The sequence below is a fragment of the Merops nubicus genome, unplaced genomic scaffold (genome assembly GCF_000691845.1).
Source record: "Merops nubicus isolate BGI_N331 unplaced genomic scaffold, ASM69184v1 scaffold37664, whole genome shotgun sequence".
Taxonomy (NCBI): Eukaryota; Metazoa; Chordata; class Aves; order Coraciiformes; family Meropidae; genus Merops; species Merops nubicus.
In genome coordinates this window covers 12,339-22,517 of record NW_008604254.1, presented here as the reverse complement: position 1 = coordinate 22,517, position 10,179 = coordinate 12,339, and the positions used below count along the sequence as shown (strand labels likewise).

General features: G+C 41.4%; 2 protein-coding genes across 3 annotated transcripts in view; one reads left to right on the top strand and one right to left on the bottom strand.

Moving 5' to 3' along the window:
- The window catches only part of LOC103771650 (HEAT repeat-containing protein 1-like), a gene marked incomplete at its 5' end in the record, with an annotated part of 14,189 nt that extends 7,888 nt beyond the window's left edge, over nucleotides 1-6,301 (top strand). Inside the window, 11 exon segments of the mRNA XM_008938953.1 lie at nucleotides 1-47; nucleotides 244-533; nucleotides 1,310-1,460; nucleotides 1,980-2,138; nucleotides 2,858-2,992; nucleotides 3,253-3,357; nucleotides 3,451-3,619; nucleotides 4,345-4,499; nucleotides 4,850-5,008; nucleotides 5,537-5,645; nucleotides 6,067-6,301. The exon segment at nucleotides 1-47 is cut by the window's left edge and continues 16 nt beyond it. Of these exon segments, the coding sequence (XP_008937201.1) occupies nucleotides 1-47; nucleotides 244-533; nucleotides 1,310-1,460; nucleotides 1,980-2,138; nucleotides 2,858-2,992; nucleotides 3,253-3,357; nucleotides 3,451-3,619; nucleotides 4,345-4,499; nucleotides 4,850-5,008; nucleotides 5,537-5,645; nucleotides 6,067-6,155 (1,568 nt within the window).
- A 1,862-nt stretch (nucleotides 6,302-8,163) lies between these two features.
- The window catches only part of LGALS8 (lectin, galactoside-binding, soluble, 8), a 12,385-nt gene continuing 10,369 nt past the window's right edge, over nucleotides 8,164-10,179 (bottom strand). The window contains exons 7-8 of one of the 2 annotated variants that reach the window (XM_008938952.1): nucleotides 8,847-9,012; nucleotides 8,164-8,431 (exon numbers count right to left, since the gene is read on the bottom strand). In XM_008938952.1, coding sequence (XP_008937200.1) covers nucleotides 8,282-8,431; nucleotides 8,847-9,012 — 316 coding nt within the window. In that variant the 3' untranslated portion in view covers nucleotides 8,164-8,281. The remainder of the gene's footprint in view (nucleotides 8,432-8,846; nucleotides 9,013-10,179) is intronic. The other variant, XM_008938951.1, reaches the window with a different exon arrangement.

Sequence of the window (10,179 nt, the reverse complement as noted above, 5' to 3'; positions counted from 1 at the left end):
TGCTGAACAATAAGGTGCAGCAGCGCACAAGGTGGCAGAAGAGCCAGGTGAGGCAGAGTGGTTACGGAAGTACCCAGAGAGAAATGGATGTAGAAGTGGTTTGCTCTGTATAAAGACATCGGGTACCAGCGCCAAGTCTGGCAGCTCTTGAGTAGTGAGATGTAGGCTCCCTGCCCAGAGTCACCTTGCAGGTTCTCAGTTTCTGGTTGTGTGTCTAATACGTGTGTTCTCTTGTCCTCTTAGATCCTGCAGCTCTTAGAGCTGGTTCCTGAGCTCATTGCTATTGTGCAGTGTAAAAGAAAGGAGGAAGAAGAGGAGCAAGCCATCAACAGGCAGACTGCTTTGTTCAGCCTCAAGCTACTCTGCAAAGGTTTTGGGACAGAAAATCCAGTGCCATTTGTACCTGTTCTGAAAACTGCCATTGATCTAATTTCTTCAGAGAAGGAAGAAAAGAACGTGATGGGAAGTGCTTTGCTCTGTATAGCTGAGGTCACCTGCACACTGAAAGCCGAAGCAATACCTCAGCTTCCAAGGTACTACTGTTGGGTTCTTTTTAACAGAACTTTTTTAGGAATTAGTTCCACTAAAAAGCATTGCTGAAGGAATGCTGTTGAAGGCCAAGTGGCAGTCTGCCCATGTGTGTGTTTTGTATAGATAAGAATAAAGGCATTCATAATGCTTGAAGGTGCTTCTTGGTCCTAGAACAAATTTGCTAGTGAGGACATTTCAATGTTTTATAATCAGCAGAGTTCCTTATGGAGTCTGCTACTGTGAATAGAGGGGCAATCTTCATGGCTTTAGAAAAGTCAGACCATATTCTGTATTTTTACTGTAGAACAGATTGCATTTAAAAACATGAGAACCAGTACAGCTGGAAACCCTGCATGTTACATTATTTTATTCTCGTTAGTCAAGAAGAATTCAAGCATCTAACTTGCTACTTTTAAGACTGTTTTACTGCATTACAGATACAAGTTTCTTATTGTCATTAAATCTTGAAACTGAAGATGTGGCTTTGAGCAACCTGAACTAGTGAAAGATGTCCCTGCCTATGGCAGGGGGGTCGGACTGGATGATCTTCAAAGATTGCTTCTGGCCCAAACTGTTATATGATTCTACACCTAATGTCTTTCATTGGCTTCAAAAAAATGAAATAGAGCAGAAGAGCCTAGAATATTATGTTTTCTCAACTACATATGTAAAACTTCATGAAAAAATTGTCCATTCAAGGTTAACAGATTTGTGTGATTGGAAATGCACCTCCAAATGGTCAGTGGTTTCACCTATCTTTATGCTTGGTTATTCACAGGCTGATGCCAGCACTGTTGAAGACATTAAAAAATAAGAAGGAGCTGGTCTCCAACGAGATCTACTTGCTGAGTGCCATCACTGCTCTGCTGAAAGTTGCAGAAACTTTACCACACTTCCTTAGTCCTTATCTTTTGGATTGCTTGCTGCAGGTGAGCTGACTCCTACAGATAAGTAGAGGGACAGGATCTGCCCAGTTCTTAGAAGAGGCTACAGAGATCGCCTTTTTCTCTCTGAAACTGAAGTAGGAGAGTGTGTCAACTATGTTGGAAGGTCATAAATGTATTACTCTTCTACTCTGTTTCTTATGCAGATAACCAAGATACAGAGTAAGAGCATCTCCTGCTCTTTCCTCTGATAGCTTGCAGTTTGCCTCTTTGGAAAGGGATATGAATCCTAAAGGATCGTTCTGTAATATCCATGTTCTCATCAAACATGTATCTAGCAGCTCTAGTTCGGCTAAATCTGATCCTCTGCTGCTCATCTGTGGTTTTTTTTCAGTGTTTTGTCTCTGAAAACAGCAAAGCTCTGTACACAGACACCTTCACTTAAAGTGCTCCAAGTGGTGCAAACATCAAAATTGCCTTTTGACACTTGGAACGGACAACTACTGTAAAATAAGTACTTGAGTTGTTTGAAGTATGCCTAACTGTGGTTGTATTTCCTCATAGATTGTCCGCTTGGAAAGGATTGTGGTGGAGTTTGGTCCTTCTTCCCAGATAAGCTTACGCGTGACATCGTTGAAAACTATCCTAGCGACAAGGCTTGCTCCCCGGGTGCTCTTGCCTGCACTCACAAAGTGTTACAGTGAAGTGGCCAATACACGGAAGGTAAGGATTTTTTGTTTTCATTTTTTTGAACTGTGATCAAAAAGAACGAAAGAAAAAAAGTGGTGCAAAATTCCGTTCAACTGTCCCAGCTGTGTCTCCTCTTACCCACAACTAGCCGACTCACTGGGGCAGCAGTGAGAAACAAAGAAGGTCTCAGCACTGCACAGGCACTGCTCAGCAACAGCTAAAAGGCTGGTGTGTTACCAGCATTGTTTTGGTCACGGATCTGAAACACAGCACCAGATGAGCTGCTACGAAGAAAATTAACTGTATCCCTGCCCCAGCTAGCACAGTGTTTATATTGTTCCTGTTTTCTTCTGTACCACAGTGGTGGAAAGTTAGACCCTGGAGAAATCCACCAGTTTCATGTCCTTAGCACGTTAGATGATGAATGGTTGGGAGATCATCCTCATAAAAGACTTGGTTTATCTGCTAGGAACACGAGTTGAGTCATAATTTTCATCTGGGCTTTGCCGTTTTGCATAGGTGTAAACCCTCCAGACTTAACTGGTATGTCCAGTATTGGAGAAGGGAGACCAAACTTGACGAATCCTACTAATTTAAGCTCCCAAAAAGTACAGACAAACATTTTATTTATTTTATCGACAGTATTTTAATGACTAAATGCGTGAAGTGCAAAATCCAGTTCCCTTGTAATGCCTCTCAGTTACCATCAATATCACAGTTGCCTTTGCATTGCTTTGCTTTTGTTTTGGCAGCACTGCTTGGGTCCCCTCATGAACATCTTGAAGGAGCACATCGTTGGCATGGAGAAGGAGCACCTCCTCTCCCATCAGTCTGAGCTGACGGCATTTTTCATGAAGGCCCTGGACTTCCGAACAGAGCACGCCCAGGTGGCTTGGTCAGGGGGGTGAGCAGCAGCAGCGCAACCTCTGCCCGCTGCCTCTGTCACTTGTTTAACAAAACAGGAGTAGTTCCCATTGCATAAGTGATCTGAAATTCCCAGTATCAAATACTCTGATCTGGAATTGTTCTTGGGGTAGAAAACGCTACGGTTAAGTACTTGGGCTGAAACAGACAAAATTAAAACCTGCTTTTGAAGGCTCAAATTCTTACATTTCAAACTCAGAATTGTGTTTTCTAATTTTTCTAGGATGATTTAGAGGAAGTTGGTAAGACAGAGGCTTACATTATTGACTGTCTAATAAGTATGGTTATGAAGCTTTCCGAGGCTTCCTTCAGACCCCTCTTCTTCAAGGTAAGAAGTTTAAATAGAATTAATCTACAGCAGCATGTTTGTATTTTCCAGTGCACAGACACAGGAAAGAGCTAATTGGCCTTTCACTTTCAGCTCTTCGATTGGTCCAAAACAGAGTCTACTCTGAAAGACAGACTGTTGACATTCCACCGCATAGCAGATTCCATTGCAGAAAAACTCAAGGGTCTCTTCACCCTGTTTGCTGGTCATTTAGTGAAGCCATTTGCTGAGACACTGAACCAGGTCAACACTTCTAAAACTGGTAAGTTTTCAGTTAACTACAGAGAGGCACTGGCAGGCTAACCCCGATTGATGAGAGATGCCATTTATAACTGGTGAAGGTTTAAGTCTTACAAGAATTACTTCACAGCACATACCTCTCCTTTCTCTTTTTCTTCTTTCTCTCATAAATAAAGCATCTTTCTTCTGATGGAACCAAAGGATGTTTTTCATCCATGGGCTCTGGGCTGTCAGTACAAAGTTGAGACCACATGAAAATTTTCAGTGTCAGTCCCAGTGAACTCCATGAGAATGAAATTGTGTGGAAAGAGGGTGATGTGGTTTTGTTTGTGTTTTTTTCTTCTCCCCACCTTCCATTGCCTTATTTGCTACCTGGTGTATTCAGACTCCTCTGCTTTCTTGGCACAAATAGGTATTACTTTTTCATATGGGAAAGTATTTGTCCATCCCATTTGTAGCAACCTGAAGAAATTCTCCATATCCACAGGTATGGCTGAGCACTTTTCCTATAGCCTGTGGCTATTCTATTTTGCCTGCAGCTGACTGAACAGCAGTGGCAGACCTGCTAGGGCACTAGCTAAAAGCCAGATAAAATACTGCATCTGCTTCCTTCGTCTGAGTGATGAGTACATAACTGCTATGGTACATCCTTTAGCTATATTCACAAACTAACAGTTTCTGTCTTTGGGGGGAAGTTTTTCAATTTTTATTTATTTTTTTTTATTATTCTCCTTGATTTATATGCAGATGAAGCTTTCTTTGACTCTGAGAATAGCACAGAAAAGAGTTGTCTGCTGTTGCAGTTTACTGTGGACTGTCTGCACAAGCTCTTCCTGTTTGACACCCAGAAGTTCCTGAGTAAGGAAAGAGCAGAAACCTTGATGATGCCTCTGGTCGATCAGGTATTGACAAACACACAAGAACAATTCATAGCTGACTTTTCTTTTTTCGCACCCCATCAGGCCTTAATCTTCTCTCTTAAGAAAAGGGAGGGATTAATTAATTACCTGTGGCTACCAACAGTATTAACTAAACAACTTTGCCTAAGGCTGTGAATTTTTTTTTATTGTCTTTCTAATCATTTTCATTCTGTAAGGTTCTTGCATGTTCTTGAGCTCTTGTGGACCAGTGGACTCCCACTGATGCTGCTTGATGTAACTCTTGAGTACATGAAAAGCCAAAGCTAGAAGAAGTGGTTTTGGCTGGATTTGTCTGAGCCTGGATTTGTTTTACAAGCTTTTTATTTCCACAGCTAGAAAATATGCTTGGAGGAGATGAGAAGTTCCAGGAGAGAGTGACAGCACACCTGATACCCTGCATAGCTCAGTTTTCAGTGGCAATGGCAGATGATTCACTTTGGAAACCTCTGAACTACCACATCCTGCTGAAAATGAGGCACACCTCTCCTAAGGTTGGGAGCTATCAGAATTGGAGCTGGTCTTTCTTGTTGTGCTAGAAAATGGGAGCAGTGCCCCCAAAATCAGAAGTGGACTAGCCAAGTCATTGTTACAATGCTAGCCTAAATTAAAATACTGATGGAAATTCTACCGGAAGACAGTTATTTATCAGCCTTCAGAACTGTTGGTTATATGGAGTTTTGTCAAGAATCTCCTGTTTGATAGGTTATGTGTATTCAGGGGGAGTACTTGGGTTTTCATTGTAGGGAGATAATTCCTTCTGATACAGTGGCATTGTAACAGGAAGTTAAAGACTGTTATATCAGATAACTTCTAGCAACATAACTGCTTCTTGCAACCTATTTTTCCTTTGACATTATCTCAAATCCTATGTTGAGGTTTAAATTTTTTTAAAAGTAGTTCCCTTCAGTAGGGAAGGCTAGTTCACAACCTTATACAGAATGAAGGTGGGGGAAGGGGGAGAAGCCAGGGAACTCTACCGTAATGTTTGTTTCCTTACAAAGATTATTGTTTTGTTTTAGGTCCGATTTGCTGCTCTGCTCGCTTTAGTAGAACTTGCACAAAAACTGAAGGAGAACTACTTGGTCCTACTACCAGAATCTATTCCATTCTTAGCTGAGCTCATGGAAGGTAATGTTCTAAAGTGGTACTTTAGTGAAGGCAGGCAGCTGGGCTACAACCAAAAAACAATAAGAGCCACTTATTTCAAAGCTTCAGAGAGGATGATGGCAATAAACCTTATGAATTAGTGGACGGCTGTTCAAACTGTGCAGGATGCAAACTGAAATGGATTGTATCCAGCACACTTCTAAAATTCAGTTAAATTGCAGGAGTTTCTTCAGTGCTACAGATTGTGCACACCTTCCCAGTTGCATGTTTTAGATCAGTGTTAAAGTATAAATAATTTGGCTAAGTCCTGAGCCAGTGCCAAAACATTTTTGAATTATTTCATACCTGGTGTTTGAAGACAGTTCTAGCCTTGACAAGTGATGAAGCCTTCCTGGGGCAGCTTGTAACCACTACTGAATTCCTGCTTTATTTCTTTTTCTAGATGAATGTGAAGAAGTTGAACAGCAGTGTCAGAAGACAATTCACCAACTGGAAGTCATTCTGGGAGAACCACTCCAAAGCTACTTCTAAGTTTATCCCCTTTGTTTTCCAGTTTTGTCTGAATTATGGTATTTTCACACATGCAAGTGTTACAGGCAGACTGTCATACTGATTTTTATCAGATCCAAGATCTTAACTTTTTAATAAAACACTGTAAAAATCTGGCTTTGTAATTTGTGGATGATCTGAGGGCTTTCTGTATGACTTCCTTAACTGCTCCTTTCTTAACAGCAGGAAACTGGAGCAAGCTCTAAGCAAATTCTGATAGCAAGGCAGAAACAGAGTGACAACATGTGAGACTCAAATTCCACTGTGCTTGGGCCACACAGTTACTGTACCAAGGGAGGGGCTGTCACGCTGCAGCCTAAGCACGGTGCTCTTTGCACCCATGCACTGCAATCCTGACATCTGCTTTTCTATCATTTTTAGGGAAGTAAAAAGTAAAGTCTCAGAAGATACTGAAAAGGAAGTTACAGGACACTAGAATTCATGGGAGCTAAAGCTAAAGCTTTACTCTTTAAAGACTGATACTGGTTAGCTTCTTATTCACCTGAAGATCAAGAATAAATTGCTTGCTACCTTAATGATTTCACCAAAAGTCTCACTGCCTGTTTGCATCAGGAGGTGCTGGGTCATTACACCGCTAGGAACAAAAGCACTTGGACTGTCGAGCATGGCTGAAAACACAACTGGCCCTATACAGAGGATTACCTTACACAAGGACACACAAGCGGTGTGATTGCCATTGCCAAGTGGGAGCTGTCTACCAGCTCTTAAAATCAGCCAGCTAAGTGTCCTGCAGCCAAGGGGTAGGGAGAGCACGACACTGTCCTGACAGCCACACCAGCACAGCCCAGGCTGAGGCCTACTGGGGTTGACTGGTCAGTGGATCGCTAACTCCTCAATGTGGAAATGGCCTTCCAGTCAGGACCACTATGACACCTTGGACATACTGGTAAGATAATAAACAAAACAAGGCAAAATACAGACCAAAAAGGGATTGTAGCTACTTAGCTACACCTAGAGAAAAGTAGAGTTCAGTGTTTTTATTTATGCTTTTTATATATTAAATCAGGTTATTTATCTTGAACAGTCTTTTAGGGTACATCTTATTCATGAAAGTGTTTCACTCTTTCAGCAAGATAAATAGGAACATCCCTCAGGCATGTACTGACAGCCAGTAGCAACTTCCTTTTTAAAAAGGGTATAAAAACTTAAGCCTGACATCTGTATGGAAAACTGGTTAGGAACAGCTTGTTTCAGACTGTTTTTATACAAGACTCAAAAAAGATTCATCCTCTGTTCCACTGATGAGTAGCTGAGTCTTTGTCGAGGCCCTGCCTGGAGTAGCAGGGTTTGCACATTTTTAAAAAATGACACCTGCAAACATCCCCTTCAGTCTGTGCAACCTCAACTCAGTCAGAAGCCACTTCAGATCAAACAAGCTTTCAACAATTCACGCAATTAGAATCACCTAAATAATTTTCATTTGTTTCATTTCGGAAAATTAAAACCTAGAAATTCTGCATATGTTTGATTTCAGCCACTTGTATGGAAGAAGTGATATAACCATGAATGTCAGAGAAGGTACTTCTGCAGCAGCAGGCTAAGATGTACTATCAAATTCCTTTTGCTAGAACTGAAGGGTCAACTGTTTGCTTAATGCACCCTCAGTAAAAAGATTATAGTTGCTAATATAGAAGCAGAAGAGAATATTTCATAATTCTATTTTAAATAAATTATTATTATTTTAATTATGACTTTAATTTTGTCCCTTTTGGGGTGGATAACTCTTCAGATCCTATTTCAGTCTCACTACTAACTGTAGGCTACCAAGGAATGACAAGTACTAGTTTATCTTGGAACTTACCTAGTGCAACTGTTAGACACAGTATGATGCATCATTTTCATATTGCTAGGTTCAGTTATACAGGAGATTTATCTGAGAAAACACTTATTTAGCTTGTCAGGATACTGTAACCTAGAGGAGGATTTCATCCCACAGTTAGCACTTCTTGGACCTAACTCAAGAGATGCAGACAGAGAAGCCTAGACAGGTAAAGGCATGCTCAGGGCAAGTCAGCACCTGTTTGTATTTGACAGGGAGGCACTGTCATTAGAAGAGGTTTAATTCTTTCAATACAGGTTGAAAAGAACTACCAGCTCCTCACATCTAACAGTTGAACATCTCCTGTGATTTCCACTACATTGATCTTTTCAAGTTGTTTAAAACGATGCTTGTACTCCAGAGTGTGAACACCATTAACAGCAACTTTGAACTGGTGGGCATCACAGAAAATGATCAGCTGAAAAGCAAGAAGAGAAACAGTTAAGTTTTAAGCTCAGGCAACCTGATGACCAAACCAAGCCTTGGACAAACCCTGCCTCTGTTACACAGAATTTTTCATGCAAAAATAAACATTTTTAAAAGTGGAACGTCAATAAAATTCATAGTCACAGAACAACTTGAATCGGAAGGGACCCGTATGGATCACTGAGTTCAACTCAATTCAGTTAAAATCTCCTCTGAGCACAGGCTGAATTCTTGCAACTATTTAAAAAGAAAACATACATTACTCCAGTATTTAATCCTAAATGTTCTCAAGACATTGAAATTCAGGAATGGCAATTTTATTTAAATCTCTATTAGTGACATGACATTTAAGCACCACATCTAATCCTTTTGGCAGTATTACCAGTTTGAAGTTATGTTTCACTTACCTCAAAGTACATCCCTGGACTGAAAGGGAAATTGGCAATTTCCTTTTCTTCTTCTCCCCAGCTGTCATGGAGGTATGAGTTTCTTACAAAAACTTGATTTTTCAGTCGGGGATTCAGATGTAATGCAATGTCCTTTGAGTCACTTGATCTCAGATTTATTGCAAAGCTGGAAGATATTTTTTAGAAGTTTACTGTACCGAGGGTTTATAAACATGATGCAGTAGTGAATGCTATTTACCAAGCCCTTGGCCAGTACTCAGAACTGTGCTGGAGCCAGGGCTGTGATTCACCTGCAGGCAGTAATGTATTTGTTTCCTTTGCACAGAAACCTTTGCTGGAGGCAGCAAACATAGAACACGACCGTGCTAGATCTGCTTCATCACTGACAGCTTTCTGCTCATGCCTCAGTGAGGAGACATTGAGCCAAGAGGTGCAAGCACTGCTCCCCTACAGCACTAGGAAAGCTGCATTCTCCCAGAAACACACGGTGCTACTTGGTCCACCTCCTCTTTCTCTTAACTCACACAGTGGAGAGTGGGAGGCTTTGTGTTACCTAACGACATTACATCCTTTCTGACAACAACACTTTGTGGGCAGCATAGCTCTGGCCAGGCTGAGTGAATACTCTGCAATCTCCACCCTGTCCACAACACTTGAGTTCCTCAAGGGGAGCTCTGGAGAAGAGTGATCAGAGGGAAAAGTCATCCAAATTCAAATGGATGTTTCAACCTGCGGCAAAAATCTCACTGCATTTGAAGAAGAAATATTCCTCCCCCCAAATTAGCTCCAGGTCTTAGGTTATTTCCTTTGAGAAGCCTGGAATTGCTTCATCCATATACAAAATACACCAACAGCCACACTTCCAAGCTGTGACTTCCTCCTCTTTTTTCACCATGAAAAAGAACGTTTAAAACTGCATGAACTGAGTAAAAACATGAAGTGACTTACAAACTCTATAAAAACCGTATACATTTAAAAGCACACAGAGCAGACAACCTACAATGCTTTAACACCCTCTTCACGCTTTTAAGCAGTACACTCAACACTTCAAATGTGCTAATAAGCTTTCCAAGACAAATAAAAGGAAAACAAATGCTACTATCTAAGCATTACTTACCCTGTTGAAATGCTGGGGATTGAACCCCCGAGCCCTGAATTAAGGTTGACATATGGGTGATTCCCACAGCCCTTCATAAAGAGGAGGTGAGTTTGCCTTATAGCTTCCCCCCAGGGCGCGGCCGGCCCTGCAGCGAGAGCCAGAAGGGAAATGAGCCCCAGGGGTCCCACTTGGGGATAAAAGCTGGGACCACTTGCAGGGAGTCAGGAGTGTCTG